The 24,480-nt window shown below is 41.4% G+C and overlaps 1 protein-coding gene across 4 annotated transcripts; it reads left to right on the top strand.

Annotated features, from left to right (window-relative positions):
* The first annotated feature begins 76 nt into the window (after positions 1–76).
* LOC118367536 (NADH dehydrogenase (ubiquinone) complex I, assembly factor 6-like) lies at positions 77–10,472 on the top strand. 4 transcript variants are annotated; one of them, XM_035751113.2, is made up of 10 exons: positions 77–225; positions 330–449; positions 829–932; positions 2,739–2,861; positions 3,025–3,081; positions 3,178–3,280; positions 5,909–6,042; positions 8,410–8,511; positions 8,926–8,982; positions 9,945–10,472. In XM_035751113.2, exons 3-10 carry the CDS (start codon positions 912–914, stop codon positions 10,071–10,073), a joined length of 726 nt encoding a protein of 241 aa, XP_035607006.1. In that variant the 5' UTR covers positions 77–225; positions 330–449; positions 829–911; the 3' UTR covers positions 10,074–10,472. The 4 variants fall into 4 exon arrangements, with proteins under 4 accessions (XP_035607006.1, XP_052350374.1, XP_035607007.1 ...); XM_035751114.2 differs by having other exon boundaries at positions 204–225; positions 829–928; XM_052494414.1 differs by lacking the exon at positions 330–449 and having other exon boundaries at positions 82–225.
* The last annotated feature ends 14,008 nt before the right edge of the window (positions 10,473–24,480 follow it).

Below are 24,480 nucleotides of genomic sequence, written 5' to 3'. Positions count from 1 at the left end.
AGAACAAGAGCACGTCAAGTTCTGTTTACTTTGCCTGCTGCAAAGGTCTACTATAAATGAAACTCTGAAACGCACAGTTGTAGCTGCTTCATATTGTTCGCTAAATTACAACTAATTCTCTTCCTTGAGATAAATACTTTACCTAAAACGAGTGTTCTGTATTTCAAAGTACAACATAAAGCGGAACACATGAACTAGGGAGGAATACTTTTGTTGTGACACAAGGTAAGGGTGAAAGTTGAAGGGTATATTATGAACATGGCATCTGGCATTAGTGCAAAGCATGGATTATTAACCACAAAATGTTCGGTGTTTCACTCACTCCAAAGAAATATATTGCCACACGCTATTTGTATTCAACGACCTACCGAAGTAAAATGTATACGAGCTTCAACAAACTCTACTGCAGAATCTCGGCATAACGAAAAATACTGTATCGATATTGTGAGGTAAGTAAGCCAGTTTGCTAGCTAGCTAAATATGGCTAAATGGTATGACGAGCAAGCATCCTTCTAAGCACAAATTGCATGGGCCCCTCTGACTGGCTACATTGTACAGCTCGTTGCATGGTTGGGTTCAATTCCTGTTAATTTAGAAAGTTAACCAAATGCATTTAAATTCCAATTGTTCCTCGTTGAAATGCATTCTAGAGAATTGGAATGTCAGTGCATATACTGAATTGAAATGGAATTGACCCCAACCCTGGCTAGTAATTTGTTTTTGTTACATGTGTTACTGCATCTAACGTTTTCATTGTGAAGAAGTTAGTCCACCAATAGCATTACACTTGACTTGTTTCAAATAATTCCACTGCCTTGTTTCCCCCAGGTCTCGGGACTATGACGGTTTTGTGTCCTCCCTGCTTCTCCCTGAGGATGCCCGGCGCTCCTCACTGGCCCTGAGGGCCTTCAATGTCGAGCTGGCTCAGGCAGGTATTCCAGAAAGTTCAGCACTGAGTGCCTTCAGAAAGTATTCATACCCCTTGACTTGTTCCACATTTTGTGTTACAACCTTAATTCAAAATGGATCATGATATATATTTTTTTCCTCACCCATCTGAACACAATACCGCATAATGACAAAGTGAAGACATTTTTGCAAATGTATTTAAATTTAAATACAGAAATATCTCATTTACATAAGTATTCACACCCTTGAGTCAATACTTTGTAGAAGCACCTTTGGCAGCAATTACAGCTAGGAGTCTTTCTGGGTAAGTCTCTTAAGAGCGTTGAACACCTGGATTGTGCAACATTGGCCATTTATTATTTTCAAAATTCTTCACGCTCTGTTAAATTGGTTGTTGATTATTGCTAGACAAGTCTTGCCATATATTTTCAAGCAGTTTTAAGTCAAAACTGTAACTCGACACTCAGGAACATTTCACTGTCTTCTTGGTGAGCAACTCCAGTGTAGGTTTGACCTTGTGTTTTAGGTTATTTTCCTGCTGAAAGGTGAATTTGTCTTCCACTGTCTGTTGGAAAGCAGACTGAACCAGTTTTTCCTCTAGGATTTTGCCTGTGCTTAGCTCTGTTAATTTTTATTCCCAAAAACTCCCTAGTCTTTGCCAATGACAAGCAAACCCATAACATGACACAGCCATCACCATGCTTGAAAATAGGAAGAGTGGTACTCATTGATGTGTTGTGTTGGATATCCCAAAACATAATGCTTTTTATTCAGGACATACAGTTCATTTCTTTGCCACATTTTGCAGTTGTACTTATTGCAAACAGGATGCATGTTTTGGAATATGTGTTCTGTACAGGCGTCCTTCTTTTCACTCTGTCAATTATGTTAGTATTGTGGGATAACTACAATGTTGATCCATCCTCCATTTTCTCTTATCACAGCCATTCAACTCTAACTGTTTTAGTCACCATTGGCCTCATGGTGAAATCCCTGAGCGGTTTCCTTCCTTTCCGGCAACTGAGTTAGGAATGATGCCTGTATGTTTTTGTTGTTGTTGCCATCTACCAACAGGTGCCCTTCTTTGTGAGGCATTGGAAGACCTCCCTGGTCTTTGAGGTTGAATCTTTGTTTGAAATTCACTACTCGACTAAGGGACCTTACAGATAATTGTATGTGTGGGGTACAGAGATGAAGTAGTCATTCAAAAATCATGTTAAACACTATTATTGCACACAGATTGAGTCTATGCAACTTGTTATGTGACTTGATTATTACATCTTTAATCCTGAATATATTTTGGCTTGCCATAACAAATGGGTTGAATGCTGATTGACTCAATACATTTCAGGTTTTTATTTTTTATTAATTTGTAAACATTTAGAAAATCAGTTCCACTTTGACATCATGGGTTATTGTGTATAAGCCAGTGACATAAAACATCTAAATTTAATCCATTTTAAATTCAAGCAGTAACACAAAATGTGTAAAGAGTTGAGGGGTGTGAATACTTTCTGAAGGCACTGTATGAATATGCATATATTGGAAATGATGATACTATAATCCTCGGGGTGGTCATATGTCCAATACATGTCCAGAGCTAAGTGTTGATGTTCAGGCATCCTGCTGTTGAAGATAATGCTGTTTATGTCTAGAATAATACATCAATTTATAGACCTAGATATGAACAAGGATAACAGTGAGGGAATGGTCTAGTAAAGCAAGGCATTTTTCATGCAAATCTGTATGCCTAACAGTATAAACTTATTCAATGAAGATGTCTTCTGAAAGGAATTGAGAAAAGACTCGCTTTTTTGTTTCTCTCCAAGGTGAAGGACTCTGTTTCCCAGAAGACCATAGGTCTGATGCGGATGCAGTTCTGGAAGACTACAGTGGAGGAAATCTACAGGGACGACCCCCCAGTGCAGCCTGTCAGTGCAGAACTATGGAGGGTCAGTCTGGAGTAGATATTTTCTGTTTTTATTTTCATGAATACATCTGCAGGCTAACGCAGTCTACAGTATAACGTTTGGACTTTGCATACCATTAAACATAGTACATATCAAAGGCATTGGAAAAGCTGTTTTAAATATCGTCAAATATCTCCTTTTGCAGGCGGTGAAGAAACACTACCTGACAAAGAGGTGGATGCTTAGAATAATCTCTGAGAGAGTAAGCAAATGTTTGCATTTTAGGTCATGGATTTGGGTGGGTTCAATTCTAGTTCTGTTTAATTTATTTGAAGTATGTCTCTACTGTTGCCAACAGGAGAAAGACATGGAAGACAGAGCTTATAGAAACCTCCAGGAGTTGGAGGCCTATTCAGAGAATACCCAGTCCTCACTACTGTACCTTCTTCTGGAGAGTTTAGGTGAGCAGGTGTATCTGTGTTTTGTGCTCGACTCCACTGACTGAAGAGTGTACAGCATGTGCATTGCTCTGTTCCCGAGGGGGGAAAAAACATCTAATTTATATTCACAATTAACTTCCCAGTGTTCAAGTACCTCTTAGAAATGATGAGAATCGTGCTTGCAAATGCAGCACATTTGACTAAATTGAGAAAGATGAGAATTGCAGCCAGCGAATGGAACATTGCCGGGAACTTTGTAATTGTGTCTTGTCTAATGATACCTTGTCCGCCTGGCGTTGCAGAGCTCGTCGTGTATAATTGCACAACGGAAATGCCATCAGAATGAATCAATATAGCCACTGATCTCGTGTAGATTTTTGCTGAAAGGCTGGACAACAGAAACGACCCATTTCCACTCTACATTAAACACATTCTTAATAGATTCCATAGAGCCAAAGAAATGGATGACAATGACTCTGCTCCTTCCCTATTTGGAAGAACCTTGACAGGAACAGTCACATTATACTGTGTGTGTACGGTGCATTCGGAAAGTTCAGACCCCTTGACTTTTTCCACATTTTGTTACGTTACAGCCTTGTTTTAAAATTGATTAAATAAAACATTTTCCTCATCAATCTCCACACAATACCCCATAATGACAAAGTGAAAACAGGTTTTTAGAATTGTTTGCTCATTTGTTAAAAATAAAAACAGAAATACCTTATTTACATAAGTATTCAGACCCTTTGCTATGAGACTTGAAATTGACATCAGGTGCATCCTGTTTCCAATGATCATCCTTGAGATGTTTCTACAACTTGGGTGGAGTCCACCTGTGGTAAATTCAATTGATTGGACATGATTTGGAAAGGCACACACCTGTCTATAAAAAGGTCCCATAGTTGACAGGGCATGTCAGAGCAAAATCCAGGCCATGAGGTTGAATTAATTCTCCGTAGAGCTCCGAGACCGGATTGTGTTGAGGCACAGATCTGGGGGAAGGGTACCAACGTATTTCTGCAGCATTGAAGGTTCCCAAGAACACAGTGGCCTCCATCATTCTTAAATGGAAGAAGTTTGGAACAACCAAGACTCTTCCTAGAGCTGGCTGCCTGGCCAAACAGAGCAAATGGAAATGGAGGAGAAGAGCCTTCGTTAGGGAGGTGATCAAGAACCTTATGGTCACTCTGACAGAGCTCCTCTGTGGAAATGGGAGGACCTTCCGGAAGGACAACCATCTCTGCAACACTCCACCAATCAGGCCTTCATGGTAGAGGGGCCAGATGGAAGCCACTCCTCCAGTAAAAGGAACATGACCGCCCGCTTGGACTTTGCCAAAAGGCACCTCAAGTACTCTGACCATGAAAAACAAGATTCTCTTGTCTGATGAAACCAAGGTTGTATTCTTTGGCCTGAATGCCAAGAATCACACCTGGAGGAAACCAGGCACCATCCCTACAGTGAAGCATGGTGGTGGCAGCATCATGTTGTGTGGATGTTTTCAGCAGCAGGAACTGGGAGACTAGTTAGGATTGAGGGAAAGACGGACAGAGCAAAGTACAGAGAGATCCTTTATGAAAACCTGCTCCAGTGTACTCAGGACCTCAGACTGTGGTGAAGTTCACCTTCCTACAGGACAACGACCCTAAGCACACAGCCGAGACAATGCAGGAGTGGCTTAGGGAGAAGTCTCCGAATGTCCTTGACTAGCCCAGCCAGAGCCCGGACTTGAACCTGATCGAACATCTCTGGAGAGACGCTCCCAATCCAACCTGACAGAGCTTGAGGATCTTCAGAGAAGAATGGGAGAAACTCTCCAAATACAGGTGTGCCAAGCTTGTAGTGTCATACCCAAGAAGATTCGAGGCTGTGATTGGTGCCAAAGGTGCTTCAACAAAGTACTGAGTAAAGGGTATGAATACTTTATTTTTAATATATTTGCAAATATTTCTGAAAACCTGTTTTTGACTTGTTAGTATGGGTGGGGTATTGTGTGTAATTTGAGGGGGGGACATTTAAATAATTTTATAATAAAGCTGTAACGTAATAAAATGTGAAATCAAGGGGTCTGTAAACTTTCCTGAATGCACTGTATACAAAATAATGATTACTTGAACATGCAGATTGTTTTATGAGAGGAAGACTTAGAAGCTGGTCAAGCTGTATTCACTTGAGCGATTAATTAACTTGCATCATTTCTGCATTTCAAATACCTGCATTTCTGTGACTTGTTCGCATCTTCTCTTGTGGAATGTCATTATTTTTGCCCCCCTCTGCCAAGGAACCTGTCACACTTGTTCCAGTCTAATTGACTAGAAGAGATGTCTGACTCAAAGCCTCAAACTATTTCAAGTACAGGGCACTCCGCATGAAAGCATTTCCCAGTTATTGATATCAAATGTGTGCGCTTCATTGTTATAAATTATGTATACAAGAGAACAGTGTCTGCTTAAGGTTTTAGCATGGTCCTAGTCAATCAAAAACGGTAACTAGGTTTCTGAGGTAAACTAGAAGACAAATTCTTCTTGTACCTAGACAGCGCATGTTTAATTCAAGAGTTTAGTAATTTTTTTTAAAAGTGGTGCAATGATTTAACTTTTATTTATTTTTCTGTCTTCCCTGATTCCCTTTGTGTGTGTGTTTGTCCAGGTGTGAAAGATGTCCATGCTGATCATGCTGCCAGCCACATTGGTAAGGCCCAGGGGATCGTGACGTGCCTAAGAGCCACGCCCTACCACAGCAGCAGACGCAAAGTCTACCTACCTATGGACATCTGCATGCTGGTGAGTGATCATATCTGCAGCAGAGGTATCAAAATGATGACATTCCTGGTGCCGTTTTGTACAGATGGATGCTACACTGCCATTCCAGACACACACACACAGGCCTTTGTGACATTATATTCCTGCTCGACCGGTTTGGCAATATCAACACAGTGAGGGAGTGTGTCACTACTCCAAATGAAGTATGCCAGAGGCACTGTTCTAATGAAACCCCATGACAAATGCACTGGCAGCAGTTACAAGTCAAATTCTAGCCTTTGTCTGATCATCTGTCGACAAGGTCTCTGAGCCACAGCTGGAGTGACAGGGGACTGTGTGCAGCTGATTTATGATGTGACATCAGGAGATGTTTTTACCGCTACTAGTCCAGTGTGTGTGACAATAGTGACCTCTTCAGGTTTAAGGAGACCTCCAGGTCATTTTCCGATCAATATTGTTTTGACACCTGGGGTGCTACTGTAACATAAAGGTCTAGTCCTGAGCTCAATTGAAGCTTGCTAAAGTCTGGTGGGTTTTCTCCACTTCCTGTGTCATTAAGGGACAGTGACTGCTTTGCAATTTTCCAATTATTTTAATCCAGTCATAAGTTCATTGCTCTGGTCGGAAGCAGAAGGGACTGTTGGTGTCCAGGGGTTTAACTACTTCAGCCTCTGTCCGTGGTGATGTTACATTTATACAGGCTTTGGCAGTGGACCCTCTGTATGTTCGTGTTTTGTTGTTTTGCTCCCATTGCTTGACAACAGCTTCTAGCCTAGCTAATAACTTGCAATTCCAAGCTTCATTTTATTCAAATAGTATTGATGTTACCTGACTTGATTGTTTAGTTTGTCAAGCTAATGTGTGTAGCAGCATGTCTACAGACACCGACCGCCTTGTGCTTTTGAGCAATACAAAGTCATTGTCCTCATATTATTGTTAAACTAAACTCAGCAAAAAAAGAAATGCCCTCTCACTGTCAACTGCGTTTATTTTCAGCAAACTTAACATGTGTAAATATTTGTATGAACAGAACAAGATTCAACAACTGAGACAAACTGAATAAGTTCCACAGACATGTGACTAACAGAAATGGAATAATGTGTCCCTAAACAAAGGGGGGTCAAAATCAAAAGTAAGTCAGTATCTGGTGTAGAGGTTGGCCGATTATGATTTTTCAATGCCGATACCGATTATTGGAGGACCCCCCCCCCCCAAAAAAAAAGATGCCGATTAATGTTATATATATATATTTTTTTTTTTAAATTGGCCAAATCGGGGTACAAAAATACCGATGTCCGATTGTTATGAAATCTTCAAATCGGCCCTAATTAATCGGCCATTCCGATTAATCGGTCGACCTGTCTAGTCCAGTGACTGTGGGTTTGTGCCCATAGACGATTTTGTTGCCGGTGACGTCTGCGGAGGACCTGCCTTACAACAGGCCTACAAGCCCTCAGTCCAGCCTCTCTCAGCCTATTGCGCACAGTCTGAGCACTGATGGAGGGATTGTGCGTTCCTGGTGTAACTCATGCAGTTGTTGTTGCCATCCTGTACCTGTCCCGCAGGTGTGATGTTTGAATGTACTGATGCTGTGCAGGTGTTACACGTGGTCTGCCACTGCGATCAGCTGTCCGTCCTGTCTCCCTGTAGCGCTGTCTTAGGCGTCTCACAATGCGGACATTGCAATTTATTTGCCCTGGCCACATCTGCAGTCCTCAATCCTTCTTGCAGCATGCCTAAGGCACTTTCACGCAGATGAGCAGGGACCCTGGGCATCTTTCTTTGTTGTTTTTCAGAGTCAGTAGAAAGGCCTCTTTAGTGTAACTGTGACCTTAATTGCCTACCGTCTGTAAGCTCTTAGTGTCTTAACGACCGTTCCACGGGTGCTTGTTCATTAATTGTTTATGGTTCATTAAACAAGCATGGGAAACCGTGTTTAAAGCCTTTACAATGAAGATCTGTGAAGTTATTTGGATTTTTATGAATTATCTTTGAAAGACAGGATCCTGAAAAGGACCTTTCTTTTTTTTGCTGAGTTTATATCAAACTAAACTCCTTATTTGTGGAATAAGATTACGATGAACCGTTTTATATATATTTTTTGCTGTCAAACTATCCGACTTGTACTCTATCTTCTATCTATCATGGGGTTGACGGCCACAGTGCTGTAAACACCTCAGGGCAGCCTGAGGCCATAACAAATTTTAAAGGAGAGAGAACAGATCTGACAATCGCTATACATACCGTGAATAATGAAGATAATTATCGAGAGCTTCACTTTGTTCGCCCCATTAGTGGCCATATGCTATCAGCATGAACAATTGGTTGGCTTGGCTAGAATAGTAGTTTGAACAAATCTATCCTGTGTGTGTATGTCACCACCACCAGCACAGAGCCTCCCAGGAGGACTTCATCCGAGGAAGCCGGGAACAGAATGTGAGAGATGTGGTATATGACATTGCCAGCCAAGCCCACGTACACCTACAACACGTACGTAACCTCATGACATTAGGACAGTGTTCCTCCAATGTTATTTGGTGGGCTGTTCTTGCCGAACAGATTTACTGCTTGATTTGATTCAATTACATTTCTACATTTGGAGAGCTCTGATAGTGTATTCTCATGTGGGTTCAGTCGTTTTCTCGAATGGCTACTACAATGCCTTTTTTACCTGTACAACCCATACATAATCATTTAAAGTTGATGAATACTTGTAACTTTGTTTTATTGTGAGCTTCAAGTTAATTAAGCCTTGTTTGTACACAAAAGGAATTTAAAAGAGAAGCTGAAGTAGTCTGAAATTTAGCTACTGGTGTTTTATATGCACGTCCATCTCTGTTAAACGGATTATAGCTTTATTAGCCTGTTAGTCATTTTACTCAGTTTGAACCTTTGTCTCCACAGGCCAGATCCTTCAGCAAGAACATACCAGCTTCCGCTTTCCCTGCCTTCCTCCAGACAGTGGGTTGTTGTTATTATTATAAGAATGATTGGGTTATGTTGTGGTCACTGTGACTGACGTAATATCATGAAAAGGGTCATATTTACTAAAACGTTGACCAAAGACAAGACTGAACTACGGGGCTTCTTTAGTCCTGGCACCAGGGAAGAGACCAGGTCTCCGTGTTAGTTTCTCTTAAGTTCTCTTGTCATTTGTTTTTTAATGAATCCTCCAGTCATGTTCATCTGAACCTAGGTAAGGAGGAGCAGCCATCTTGAATGATCCTTTCTCTTCCTTAGCCACCTCCCAATATCCTCACATGGCTGTATGTCTAGCCTAATCTCCCTCTCATCACAGCACGCTCCCCATCAGGCCAGACACACCTTTTACTGCTCCAATTTAAATCGCACCTGACAGACCACCAAGGGACTGCAATATGGGCTCTTACCACTGGCACTCTCAAAAGCAGTCTGATTCCCACAGAGAAGGGGCATGAAAGAGCGCAAGAAAGGAAGGGCAGAACATATTAACCAGAGGCTTGAGAATGAGGCCCAGGTGAAGAATTAGAGAGACAAATGCCCCGTGTCATGTGTTATGTTTTGAAGGGTGGATGTCACAACGCTTGAGTGCTCCAACCAGCAGGGGTATGATGGTAATTAGAGAAAGAGAGAGCATTAATCCACTCAATTCTGTGTTCCTCTTTTATCCTCTCCATCTAGGACAATTTCCACAAATATGATGCTCTATTGCTGCTGGTGCTATAACTATGTTAATCTGTTCTGACGCCTTAAAGGCTCTTTCCTCTCAGATGCTGAATCATATCATATGTTTTAGGCCGGGCTGGCTTTGTGTGTCTAGGGCAAAGAGGAAGCACATTCCTGAGCTCTGAGATGACGCTCACGCTAGCTTCCACATGTAGAGAATAAGGACTGACGGACACATGCTGTGGATGCTGTTTCCCTCTCTCTGGCTGCTGTTCTAGGTGGTGCTGGAGGACTACCTTCAAAGGGTGCGGAGGGTAGACTTTGATGTGTTCCATCCCAGCCTACAGAAAAGAAACCCACTGATCCCCATCCAGCTCTATTTCCGCTCCTGGAAGAAGACCTATTGACCTACATGGTGGGACCTTATCTTTAGCCCTATTGTAATTTATACCAGATTTTAACATCCGATTTCCCAAAGTCCCGCTCTCGTATGTTGGTTTCTAAGTAGACCTATATCTACAACAGTGGATTTCAAGAGACTCTTCCATCTATGATGTCAGCACTCCCCAGAAAAGGATTCTGATTTAAAACATGCCTCTGCCATCTAAACCAGTTCACCTGTGTTATTCCCTGTTGTAGACTAGACAGCTGAGGACCACAGACAGAGATTATTGCAAAGCAATAACTACAGTACTGGAGACTGAACTGCTGCCCTGATATATTTAATAAGTCGTGTAGCCATGTTGATGGTCTAAGTGTTTTTTTCTTCTTTTTAAAGCTCTTAAATAAAGATGTCACAACCATAACAGTTATGTATATCATTGTGAATTATGACATTTAAGAAAATATAGAGCTTTTTACTTGACTTAAGTGTGAATATCGCTGTCCATATTTGCGGCACAAGCTCTATACATATACAACATTTCACCAGCACAAAATGATATGGTACTGTTGCTCCTGATAACCATTTACAGCCAAAGTAGGATGCAAGTGTATAATTAGCGTAGTGCTTCGTTTACCAGAAAATGTCCACCTCCAGTTGATTGTTTTGATCTGGACCAGATGCCAGGTTGTGGAGTTAAACAGTTCAAAATGGCCCTTTTCTTTTCATGTATTTATTTGGTTTTATTCTTCAAAACCAGGAAATGCTAAGGCTTCACCTTAAAGATTGTCACAGAGAGGGCCAGGTCATTCACCCAGGTTAGTTTGATTATTTTATTTATTATAGTATGTATTTTCCTCCCTGTTATGAATCCTTACAGTCAGTGTGTTCCAGACCCTGATGATGCCCTCTTCAGACTAGGCTACCCTAGCTCTTCTGCCCTTAACAGAAGGGAAAGTCCTCCCATCCCACTTTTTCTGCCTGTTCTCAATGTTGCAAAGAGCTGTAGCCTTCCAACGATTCATTGGGTTTTTGTTCCCAAGCAACCCTCTGTGCTACTTCTGTCCGCTTAAGGCTGGTTCTTATACATGCAAATACCTGTGGTCATTCGTTAGATTGCCATGGTAGGATGAAACATCAATCTTGATGCAGGCAATGGACTACTGATAAAATGAAGTTGGTATCATTCACTTGAAGCAACCCAGTGAAGTCCTGGACATGTGCCATGTTTTGATGAGAAGTGCCTTGTACTTCTAACGGGAGAGACAGTGAGAGGGCAAACGCGACTAGAAGAGAGACATCCAGGATCAAAGGATATTTGATTGGTGAAGGTTTAAACCAACCTAAGATAAGCGAGCATCGTCACAATTTATGTATGTTTTTCGTCGCCAAGCCTGTGATGGCCAAAATACAAACATGCACACAGGCAGGACTCATATCAAAAACCTTTTCTTTTGAACCAAGATACCAGTGTGTGATGGCCAGTCAGTTCTCTATAGTACTGTCTCTTTCGGAGAGAACACTTTGGTCTCATCCAATTGAAGATTCTCCCCACTGGGCACAGACGTCTGTTCCACATGGGTTCAGCGTCATTTCGTTGAAATTATGTGGAAATGTTTATTCAACCAGTGTGTGTGAGTGCCCAGTGGTCTAGAGGTACAATTTAAATGCATCAACATGATGCCAATTTTACCTTTATATAACCATTGTGTCTAGATGCAGATTTGCATTTGACGGGATTGTCAAACTAAATGAATTGCTGTGATGCATAACATATTTCGATTCAATTAAAATTGTGTGCTGAACCCTACAGGACTTGACAAGGTTCCCTGTCTAGTCAAAAGCCTACTAATTCCATATTGCAGGAAATATAGGTCCAGCCAAGCTCTCGATCCATTCCGTAATGAACAAAAATAAATGCAACATGCAACAATTGAAATTGTTTTACTGCGTTACAGTTCATATAAATTCATTATGCCCTAATCTATGGATTTTTGATGACTGGGAATACAGATATGCATCGGTTGGTCACAGAACGTAAAATAAATTATCTGTTGTGACTACCATTTGCCATATCTCTTGAGATGTCTGTATCCTACTGACTGGTGTTTATTTAAGACACTTAATATGCTTCTCTGCATCTCTGATCAAATCTGGGTAAAAGATTGAAGGGAATGTGAGTCTTGTCCAGTACATTTAGTAATTGCTTGCTTTTCTAAAGTCTACCAACCTTGCCAGCAGGCACGCCAGCCAAGATACAGGTAACTGCCAAAATAATGGAAACACTTGAGTAAATGAGAGTTACAATATATATTGAAAGCAGGTGCTTCCACATGTGTGGTTCCTGAGTTAATTAAGCAATTAACATCCCATCATGCTTAGGGTCATGCATAAAAATGCTGGGCAGGCCATTATTTTTGCTATTATTTTGGCTACCATGGCTCTGTGCCCATAGGATGACAATGCCTCGATCCACAGGGCACAAATGGTCACTGAATGGTTTGATGAGCATGAAAACAATGTAAACCATATGCCATTGTGGTCTCAGTCACCAGATCTCAACCCAATTAAACACTTAAGGGAGATTCTGGAGCAGCGCCTGAGACAGCGTTTTCCACCACCATCAACAAAACACCAAATGATGGAATTTCTTGTGGAAGAATGGTGTTGCATTCCTCCAATAAAGTTCCAGACACTTCTAGAATGTATGCCAAAGTGCACTGAAGCTGTTCTGGTGGCCAAACACCCTATTAAAACACTTTTAGTGTTTCCTTTATTTTGTCAGTTATCTGTAGTTGGGCAAGCTAGCTACTGTAACTTGATTGATAGCCTGAAATGGCTTCTTGGTAGCTAGTTATGAGGTTGGCAGATGGCTTTAGCTAGCCCAAAATGGAAACCTAACTTCATAAAATGCTAGGTAGCTAGTAGTATTACAGAAAAACACTTACATTTTTTATTTTATTGAAACAGGACAAATCTGAGGTACCTCTGTATATGAACATTATACCCAGTCACACCCAGAAACATAGACAGTTATCTAATTCTGTGGGATCTATTGTGACTGCTGAAACCAACGTTGAGAAAGTGTCTGATAGGAAACATTATCATATAAAGTGTGAAGAACAAGGGGTTAGGAGTAACTAGTAAACAACTCCTGCTGTTCTGTTCAACTTCTTCAAAGGAAGTGGTGGGTGAGTAGGGAGGCTCCTGATGCTTACCAACTTGAAAAAAGATGCACAATGGCTTCTGCCCTGTGTGTGTGCGCGTGGGGGCAGACTGGTTAACTAATTGGAATTTTCATGACGGATCCAGAGTCATGCTAGATACGTTCATGCCAACTTCAGATTGAAGACCTTTTTACTGCCACATTCCCTCAGCGGGGTTGCATAATGAGACAAGAGAGGGGAAATAATCAGAGAAGAGTATGCTGGGAATAGATAATGGAATGAACTGAGTTTATATTTTCTCTCGTCAAGTCCACTATCCACATTTTAGCCTTTGAAATTGCTGGCAGGTAGAGATAATGAACATATCACTCATACCAGTCACAGGAGTTCTGTTGCTTCAAGCAGGTCCAAATAAACTGCATACTCAGGCCCTGGACATGTTTACATGAACGCAGTTTAAAACATCTGGTCTCCTTCTGTAAATAGTATTTTGATGAATACATGAATCCTATGTTATGTAGCATAAGAATTATATTTCTGACTTATCCTGCTGGACACACTGTTCCGGGTTTCGATTCAATAAGCCCTTCGGTTTTTATGGAGATTACAAAATGTATCTCTGGGAAGTACTTAATACTCCCTGGTTCCCCCACAATAGATGTTTACTGAGGAGCTGTAAAGAACTAACTCTTAATCCACCTGAAAAGCCCTCCCACATGCACAGAAAAAAACACTACAATCCTTTTAGCCATAGATTTGATGTACTTCTTAAAGCAACTTCTCTTCTATTATTTTCCATGGCAACCTATGTTATTACTGTGATGTTACATAAGAACCTCAGGGGTTGTATGGGTTTATTCAGAGAACTTGGGAATTTCATGAAGTTCTACTGTTACGTGGTTTACTGGTTGGAAACACTTGGTTAACATTATGGACTTGATGTAGCCTACAAGATAGAAATGACAATCACAACAACCGTCTGCTGAATATACTGTAAGTAACGCGGAAGGAGACCGCATGCTAAATCAAACGCGTCAAAAAAGGGGCAACCGAATCAATATCATTAATATTTCATAACAACTTGCTGAGAAAGACAGCAACATCAACTTACACCCCTTAGTCATGGCATCTTGCTTCTCAGATGTTCATATCTAGAGGCAATTACGTTAGCAAATAGAGAGAAACAGGGGAACATATAGTACATTGTTTTTTTTAGAAGCACTGGACACATACACCAAGTCCCTTGAAATGCTAACAGTGTTTTGTCATTTAGGAGTGTCAAATGAAGACATGGAAATACCCTATGACTGGATGTGCTCCTTTCATTTGCTCTGAGGTTATGAGTGTAATGAAAATGGATCTGCGTTCTGATTATTTATTTTTGTCACCCAGTAAGCCTACTTTTCACATAATTGTTGGCCAAGTGAACTTCACCCCATAGTGACACTGTATGTGATAGGCTGTGAAAGTGCTTGACAGGAAGCTCAATTTATCTTTTTGAACTGTTACCCTTTTTAGCTCGTGTGAATAATGTAGAAGCCTGCTATGGCCTGCTATAATCACTTTATGGCCTGCTATAATCACTTTAGAGGCTACTTCTTGATAACCAATTTGTTCTTATTTTCTTCTTTATTTCTTTATTTTTCCAGTATCAACATGAAGCTCATTGTGGTTAGGCTAGTTAGCTAGGCTAGTTATAGCCATGGATAATGAAGGAAGAGTGGGAAAACAAAATAATGACATGAGAGAGGGAAGACAAATGCCTTTGGACTCTCTTAGATTAAGGTCAATCTTACTCACTCAGCTGAAGAAAGGACAATTCTTCCCATCATTTGTTTTGCACTTTACATTTTAAAAGCTTTTATTGAAGTGAAGTAAACATGAGCATTTTCATGTAAACAACAAAAGCAATAATGCCAGAAGTCTGAGGTATTGTCAGCGCCATGTTGCCTGTTAGCTACTGAGGGACCCATAATCATAGGTTAATTCCATAGAACTATTGTGTCTTTCTAAAGAGGACTGTAGGTAACTTCAATGTGTTTGTGTATGTGTGTGAGAAAGATAGCATGTGTGCATGTATTGCAGTACAGTCACTCTCTCTCCCTCTCTCTGTGGTGATGTACAAATGTCAACCTCACCATGTGTATGTACATGTATTGCAGTCTCTCTCCCTCTCTCTTTGTCAACTTCACCATTGGTCCAGATGCCTTAGTAACATTGTAATTCTGAGAAGAAAGAGGATATACAGTATACTGAAAAAAATATATACGCAACATGCAACGATTTCAATGATTTTACCTAGTTGAAGTTCAAATAAGGAAATCTGTCAAGTTGAAATAAATATATTTGGCCCTAATCTATAGATTTCAAATGACTGGGCAGGGGCGCAGCCATGGCTTGGCCTGGGAGAGCATAGGCCCACCCACTGGGGAGCCAAGCCCAGCCAATCAGAATGAGTTTTTCGCCACAAAAGGACTTTATTACAGACAGAAATACTCCTCAGTTTCATCAGCTGTCCGGATGGCTGGTCTCAGACGATCCCGCAGGTGAAGAAGCCAGATGTGGAGGTTCTGAGCTGGCGTGGTTATACGTGATCAGCGGATGTGAGGACGACTGGACGTACTGCCAAATTCTCCAAAATAACGTTGTAACCAAAAATATAAATGCAACAAGTTGTAAAGTGTTGTTCCCATGTTTCATGAGGTGAAATAAAAGATCATAGACATAGAGAAATTAACATTAAATTATCTAGCTAGATCTATGAAGTGAAATGAGGAGAGACCTTTAAAAACGCACAGCTGGCGCACTAGTGGGGGGCGACGAGCATTTTAAATTGCGCGATAGGTCTCATGTGAATGGTCAGCCGCCGCGACAAAGAGTGGCAAGCGCAAGCCTGGATATCAGAGAAGAAACTCATGACTGCAGCTCCGCCGAGCCATAATCCTCAAAACGAAATTAAAGACAGGTTTACAAAAATCCCAAATCTGCTCAAGATTACCACTGACAACGTTTGAATATTTTCTCCCTGAGCGTGCGTGTGGGTGTGTGCGTAATCAGAGTGACAATGATGACACTTCGGCTTGCCTATAGGTCACCTACAACAGGACAGACGCATTACACATCTTCACCATCATCGTATTCATTCATTTTAGGCTACCATTTGTAATATCCAACTACTATAATGGCTGCACAAAACAAATTCATATGTTGCCATGTTCTTGCTAATGTTGAGATTGACCCTCTGCTCCCTCACACGCCGCTCTACCCCAAGGTAGCCTATCAGAATGAGGTGAGGTGTAGCTCCCGCTTGTGATTATGGTGTTAATAGAAAGTGCAACTTCCACCCATCTGAACAGGCTCCCTAAATTGTTTTTGTAACAAAAAATACATTTATTTTTAATAGTCAGAGAACACATTGTGTCAATAATACCACATATTTGAGCAAGTGTAGTACACACAGTTTACACACGTCAAGTATAGCTGACAAAACAATCATTTCACAAAATGGCTAAGTGTGCGCTGAACATGACATAACCTAAGACACAGCTGCTATACCGTCATATTGGAAACGTGTTATGCTTTTATGATGTAATTTGATTTTTTTATTGTTGGACATAAAAGACTAAAAACACCAGCAAGCAGCTCCAAGTGATTTTCATTTTTGCAATCTGTTCCAAAGTATTCAAAAATAAATCTGAGAGACTTACACTGAGTAGGAAAAACATTAAGAACACCTCATTCCATGACATAGACAGACCAGGTAAATCTAGTTGAAAGCTATGATAGCTTATTGATGTCACTGTATTAAATCCACTTCAAATCAGTGTATATGAAGGGGAAGGGACTAGTTAAATAAGGATTTTTAAGCCTTGAGACATGGATTGTCTATGTGTGCCATTCAGAGGGTGAAAGGACAAGACAACAAATGTAAGTGCCTTTGAACGGGTTATGGTAGTAGTTGCCAGGCGTACCGGTTTATTTTATTATGTTCAATTAACCATACGTTCAAGAAAAAATCTGCCTGCGGCTGAACCTAGTTGATGGTCACTGCCCGAACACGTGTGTGCGTAAAGCATCGATCACAGAGATACCATAACCTAGCATTTCTCTTTAGGCTGCTTTTCTTTCGTTATGATAAAGGTACCAAACACAATGTAATAAGTCCGTCATTTCGACATGTACAAATATGTCAAAATAAAATTAAGACAAAATGTCCACAGTTTTTGAGGTCTTGGTGACATTATTGATTTGGGAAGGAATCAAAAGCTTGTGCGCGCGCAGCCTAAACTTCTGGTCTCTCACGCTGTATATTATAACATTCCAACAGCTATTCGTAGTCAGTATCCAAAAAGCAAAAAGCGAAAAGTTGCACCATTCGTTTCCAAGAACATTTCCCACGACAAAGACAGCAATGGGGGTGAAGGATGCCGTAAAAGCCAGCGTTAAGGTCCCTATTGTTTTGGCAGCCTTGATATCGGAGAAAGTGGGTCTGGAGCCGCTTTGGCATTCGCTTTCAGCCAGATGTTTTCTCTGCTTTGAGTTCTGGCGTATGCTAGACAATGAAATTATATTTATCACCACGGTTCCACCAAGGAGTGTGAAATCAAACGCGGGAAAGAGCAGGAGAATGTTCCATGCCTGGGAAGGAAACGTGTCGATGGTGCCTAGTGCGTAATTGCACATTCTACTACAAAGGTTATATTCGAGGGCAATTTCATTGCTGAAAATCATCGGAGACACTGCCAGAAAGAAACTTCCCACCCATGAGAAGAGTATGAGGATAGTGGTCCGTTTGCGCGTAATGACTGATTCTTTGTGCAACGGTCTCAAAACTGCGATGCTCCGTTCGATAGTAAGGAAAAATATAGTCGTAATGGACACAAAGGTGCAGCCAGCGAAAATGGGGCCAATTAAATTGCACGGGTGAAAAGCAGTTGCTTGTGAATTGTTCACGATCCATTCTGGCGCGGAGTTGTTCAACATAAGCGACACCTCTGCGTAAACGGAGACTGGCACCACAAATATCCCTACCGCCAAGTCAGCCACCGCTAGCGACGTTTTCAGATATCCCTGGGGCGTATGAAAGTGCTTAGTCCCGCACAGTACGGCTAAAGTCACCGAATTCCCGAACAAGATAGCAAAAATCAAGATAACCATAAAAACGACCATCAAAATCTTGTTGGTCAGAGCACAGTAACACAGAGTACAGTTTGTCGGCTCAGTTCCCTCCGGCAGCATGATTGGTCAATATGAGAAGACCGTGAGCTGAAGTTACTTTAATAATGATGACTATCCTCCTCTTCAACTATATGTTACAGCAAGAACATCTGTGGTAAACGACCCCAGGACAGGACACGCGCTGTAATGTCTCGCGTCGAGCTGTCACGAAGAGTAAAGCGATGACGTCATATTTAGTATTGACAGCAGCTGGAATAGTAAATACCGCTGCTATTATTTGTAATGTGGATTTCATAAATGAAATCTTGCAACCCTAATATTTGATAATATGAAAAAATAATAATGTAGTAAAAACAAATAATATTCTAGGCTCTCTCTTTTAAAAAAAAAAAAACTTTTTTTAAGTAGACAAGTCAGTTAAACTTCTTAGGGATAGGAGTCCTGCTAGCGGGACAACTTCTGGTGAAACTGGAGGGCGCGCAATTCAAATAAATAGTCATAAATATTATGGATTTTAAACATTTATGTACATATAAGTATATCGGCTGAAAGATTAAATTCTTGTTAATCTAACTGCACTGTCCGATTTACAGTAGCTATTACAGCGAAAACATGCCATGAGATTGTTTGTGGACGGCGCCCCACATCAAAATGTTTTTCCACCGGCACAGGTTTAATAAATTCACATATAACGTTTAAATATTAACTTACTTTTTGAAAATCTCCCTCTGATTTGCCATCCAAAGGGTCCCAGCTATAACATAGTGTCGTTTTGTTAGATAAAATCCTTCTTTATATCTCAAAAAGTCTGTTTAGTTGGTGCCATCAATTTGAGTAATCCACTCATTCAACTTGCAGAGAAAGGAATCTGAAAATCTGCCCCTAACTTTGTTTCAACATGTCAAAATACATTTCTATTGACTCCTCAGATACCCTAAAATGTAATTAAACTATAATATTTCTTACGGAAAGAAGTATGTTCAATAGGAAACTGATTTTAGCAGGTGTGTAATGTCTTCATGGCACGCAAACACGAATTTACAAGACTGCGTCCTTATGCTAAAACATTTTTTTTCGTTTTTGAAGTTACAAGCCTTAAACCTTGAACATAGACTGCTGACACCCTGTGGAAGCCATAGGAATTGCATCCAGGGAGCGAATTTTCAATATATCTTTTTATAATTTATTTATTTCACCTTTATTTAACCAGGCAGGCTAGTTGAGAATAAGTTCTCATTTACAACTGCGACCTGGCCAATATAAAGCAAAGCAGTGCAACAACAACAGAGTTACACATGGGATAAACAAAAGTAGTCAATAACAATAGAACAATCTGTATACAGTGTGTGCAAATGGAGTAAGCAAATGGAGTAAGGAGGCTGCAGCGATCGGTGAGCTGCTCAGATAGCTGATGCTTAAAGTTAGTGAGGGAGATAAGTCTCTAACTTCAGCGATTTTTGCAATTCGTTCCAGTCATTAGCAGCAGAGAACTGCAAGAACTGCAACCAGTGAGATATACCTGCTGGAGCGCATGCTACTGGTGGGTGTTGATATGGTGACCAGTGAGCTGAGATAAGGCAGAGCTTTACCTAGCAAAGACTTATAGATGACCTGGAGCAAGTGGGTCTGGCGACGAATATGTAGCGAGGGCCAGCCGACGAGAGCATACAGGTCGCAGTGGTGGGTGGTATATAGGGCTTTGGTGACAAAACGGATGGCACTGTGATGGACTGCATTCAGTTTGCTGAGTAGAGTGTTGGAGGCTATTTTGTAAATGACATCAGGAAAATCGAGAATCGGTAGGATAGTCAGTTTTACGAGGGTATGTTTGGCAGCGTGAGTGAAGGAGGCTTTGTTTGCGAAATAGGAATCCAATTCTATATTTAATTTTGGATTAGAGATGCTTAATATGAGTCTTGAAAGAGAGTTTACAGTCTAGCCAGATACCTAGGTATTTGTAGTTGTCCACATATTCTAAGTCAGAACTATCCAGAGTAGTGATGGTAGTCGGGCGGTCGGGTGCGGGCAGCGATCGGTTGAAGAGCATGCATTTAGTTTTACTAGCGTTTAAGAGCAGTTGGAGGCCACGGAAGGAGTGTTGTATGACATTGAAGCACGTTTTGAGGTTTGTTAACAGTGTCCAAAGAAGGGCCAGAAGTATACAGAATGGTGTCGTCTGCATAGAGGTGGATCAAGGAATCACGCACAGCAAGAGCGACATCATTGATATATACAGAGAAAAGGGTCAGCCCGAAAATGGAACCCTGTGGCACCCCCATAGAGACTGTCAGAGGTCCGGACAAGAGGCACTCCGATTTGACACACTGAACTCTATCTGAGAAGTAGTTGGTGCACCAGGCGAGGCAGTCATTTGAGAAACCAAGGCTGTTGAGTCTGCCGATAAGAATATCGTGATTGACAGAGTCGAAAGCCTTGGCCAGGTTGATGAAGACGGCTGTACAGTACTGTCTCTTACGCTTGCATTTCTAAGAGGATGGTCTCTCTCTCAAAAAAAAAAAATCTGGTTGGTTTTTCTTTGGATTTTCTCCTACCATATCTGTTGTGTTATATTCTCCTACATTATTTTAACATTTCTACAAACTTAAGTGTTTTCTTTCCAAATGGTACCAATTATATGCATATCCTGGCTTCAGGGCCTGAGCTACAGGCAGTTTACTTTGAGCACATAATTGAGCACATAATTCAGACATTAAGTGGAGAAAAAAGGTGCCTAGCCCTAATTAAGAACAATTTCTTATTTTCAATGACGGCCTAGGAACGGTGGGTTAACTGCCTTGTTCAGGGGCAGAACGACCTTCCAGTTACTAGTCCAACGCTCTAACCACTAGGCTACCTGCCAACCCGCAAAATAGAAGTCATTATTGCAGATGGTAGAAACAACTCACTTACCTTAAATTGATTTTCAAATGATTAGATATAAAATTCACTAATATGCTTTATTGGGGGCACATAGGCCTACAGTGGCTGCATCTTTTGCGCTAGGTTGAATATACCATATATAATTCCTCTCATAAAATAATGAAATATGACAGACTGCTATTCTCAAACCCACTTTTTTGGATGACTCTTGGAGACGAGGACCAGACCCAGTCAGTCCGGGACGATATGACCAGACAGGGCTTGAAGTCAGTGTGACTATGTACACTGCATGGTCAAATGTTATAGGGAGAACTAGAATTAGAAACTAGAATTTTTACACAGGCAGATTCAACCCCATTGGCTGATGTTCTTGATGACAAAATTATTGATGCTTAAATTGTCTTGATGACATATGAGGTTTGCTTTGCACAATTTTGGGATGACAAACCTATCAGTTTATATCGTATCAAGTGGAGAGATGAGGACGAAAGTATCAGTTGGTTGTGATGGTGTGAGGGGCCTGGTTCAGGAATTTAGACAGGACTATTAAAACCCCTATTTGTCATAAAACTCCCCTATCACTGCCCTGTGTTGTTGGGGTCGTCAGATTGATGGCCCCTTTTTAGCAGCAACCTGATTTTGTTTCCCCATCCATCTCCCTAAAGTAAAACTAGGTCTGACCCTGCTAGATGAAAACCAGTAGGACAGAGGTTGGTGTGGTTTTGCTGACTAAAATCTTACAATAGTGCACACTGATTAAACCTGATTGTCTAAGCAGTCTAACATGGACGTTCGGCTTTCGCTCTGTTCGGGCAGAAGTATACACAGAAAAACAAAACAATAATCTCATGCCATAGTGTGTGTAGTTTAGTGGTAATAACCCATAATCCAGGGTCACCACGTGTGACTCAGGTACCAGCTCTGCAAAGCTCCATAAACAGAGGAAGACATGCAGCTGGCATCATGCCCATCTCACCAGATGCAACAGTCAATATTGCCTATTCAGTCTGAAAAGGTGCAATGGGAGGACAGAGAAACAGATGGAGATGGGAGATCAAACAAGCGATATTGAGTGTAATAAGAGAGTGAGGGAGAGAGACGTAGGAATAGGTTGTTAAGGGCGTGACAGAGACAAACAAAGCAAGGGCACTTATTTTCCATTGCTGGGCCTACAACAGACAGCACCAAGCGAGTCGAGTCAGATTAATTGGCTTTGACCATGACATGCACCCGTTTCTCTCCGGAAAGACCAGCGCTGCCGCTATTGCTTCCCCTATCCCTCAGCTAAGTCTAACTCTGCTCGGTCAAGCTCTTGAGGGTGTGTAGGAGTGGGGCTTTGGGAAGGTGGATTGAAGATGTGGGTTTGGTTTTGAGTGACAGATTGAGAACAATCGCTAAGCATGGTTTTTAGTACAGTGGTAATTGGCTGTATTGTGTAGCTCTGAGGCAAGTTTGTTTTCACTATATTGTCATCCTTGTGTAGTCATATTTCTCAGTGCTGGCTGTGTTTATGCCCTGCTGAAAGAAAATAGCATAGGCTGGTCATCAGCCTTCACTGTGTTTTTGCTGTTGCCTAGTCTTTGCTGTGTTTTGGACACAGGTGACATTAATAAGGGATCATAGCTTTCACCTGGATTCACCTGGTCAGTTTAGGTCATGGAAAGAGCAGTAGTTCTTAATGTTTTGGACACTCAAGTGTATATAATACAGTGGCTACCTCAGGTCTGCCAGTCATGTTATGCTGGTTTGCAAAGCGAGGTTTAATTCATATTGGAATCCAGCCAGAGTGGGGATATCCAACAATTATTGTAACTTTTATTCACCCACAATCTGCAATCAGAATGACTGCCAGGGTAAGAAGATTAATAAATGATACTACCTAAACAATCTAAACTGGAACAACCATTTCAGTAACAGGTGCAATAAATCCAACTAACAGATTGGATTAGAATTGTTTTATCTTTGTGCAGCATAAGATTAATGAATCGATCAATGTACATGCAATAACAAAAATCAAACTTCAATAGAGCTTGCTGGGAAATATGATAATGATGGCCGTGGTTTTACCTGACTAGCTTGACCAGCTAGCTAGACCATGCTAGACCAGCATACACCAGCTTGGTCACCAGCATAAACTGGTCACCAGCATACCAGCATGAGCTGCTCACCAGCATCATCAGCTTGAGCAGCTAGTCGGCCAGTCTAACCAGACAAGGGGTGGGCAACTTTGATGGGGGTGGGGGCCACCAAAAATCTGAACTCATGAGAGGCCGCAGTGGCTCGCGGGTCTGCGTACCCACATCCATACTCACACATGCAGCCTTTTGGGGGACCTATGTGAAATTTTGTTTCTCTAACAAAATCAATAGCGGCCCCCCGATCAATAATTTGACCCTGATTACTACAGGTTTAGATAGATTAGTAAATTAGTCTAGCCAACTAAAACATGTTAGCTGACATGGGCTAATTGAGTGACTGTCAGTGACTGACAAGAGAAAAACTGCTGATGCACATTCAAATTTAGAAATTGCACCCTATTCTACTATTCTGAGTTACTAAGTTTAAAAAAAATTAGCATTGTGTGGAAATAGATCCGCGGGCCTACAAAAGGGGGGCCAGTTGCCCATCTCTGTGCTAGACCATGCTGGTCAGACCAGATATACCAGCTTAAACCAGCATGAACCAGCTTGAAATGTAGGCTGTTTTTTTTCAGCAGGGCGTACCTCGTCATCAGAAAGTTGAACTGAGTTAGTATTTCATGGGAGTGTTTCCATTGAACAATATAAACTATGAAAATCCTGGAAAAGGGTCTCAAATTCCATACAATTCATAGAAAAAAACGTTTAATTCACAATATGTGTTCCTTGAGCATTGCCCTCCCTTGTCCTATTTGCTCAAGTTGGCAAACACAGCTACCTTTCAATCAGGGCAGTAGCACTGACACTTTTCAGGTCAATTAGGCTGCGTCAGCCATTCCATCACAGCCTCAGTCACTGAGAGGAGCACTTCCTCGACAATGAGCCAGGGAGACAGTCTGGAGATGACACAGGGAGACACACCAACGCAGACAGGTTCACCTGTTTCAGACAGGGACAGAAGTGTAATGGGATGCACGACAGGATAGGGGCATGAGCCATCTGGCGGAGGTGACGACAGCTCTGTGATATGAACCCTGGTAGGGGTGGCGATGCACAGGAGTTATCCTTG

The sequence above is a fragment of the Oncorhynchus keta genome, chromosome 34, assembly GCF_023373465.1.
Source record: "Oncorhynchus keta strain PuntledgeMale-10-30-2019 chromosome 34, Oket_V2, whole genome shotgun sequence".
Taxonomy (NCBI): Eukaryota; Metazoa; Chordata; class Actinopteri; order Salmoniformes; family Salmonidae; genus Oncorhynchus; species Oncorhynchus keta.
Note: the sequence above shows the minus strand (reverse complement) of the source record. Positions and strands in the feature narration are given on the sequence as shown.

Excerpts from the sequence above, each read along its gene's own strand:
- LOC118367536 (XM_035751112.2), top strand. The coding sequence starts at position 253 with ATGAACATGGCATCTGGCATTAGTGCAAAGCATGGATTATTAACCACA. Across the intron at positions 929-2,738 it reads TCAATGTCGAGCTGGCTCAG|GTGAAGGACTCTGTTTCCCA; the intron begins GCAGGTATTCCA and ends TTTCTCTCCAAG. Across the intron at positions 2,862-3,024 it reads TCAGTGCAGAACTATGGAGG|GCGGTGAAGAAACACTACCT; the intron begins GTCAGTCTGGAG and ends CTCCTTTTGCAG.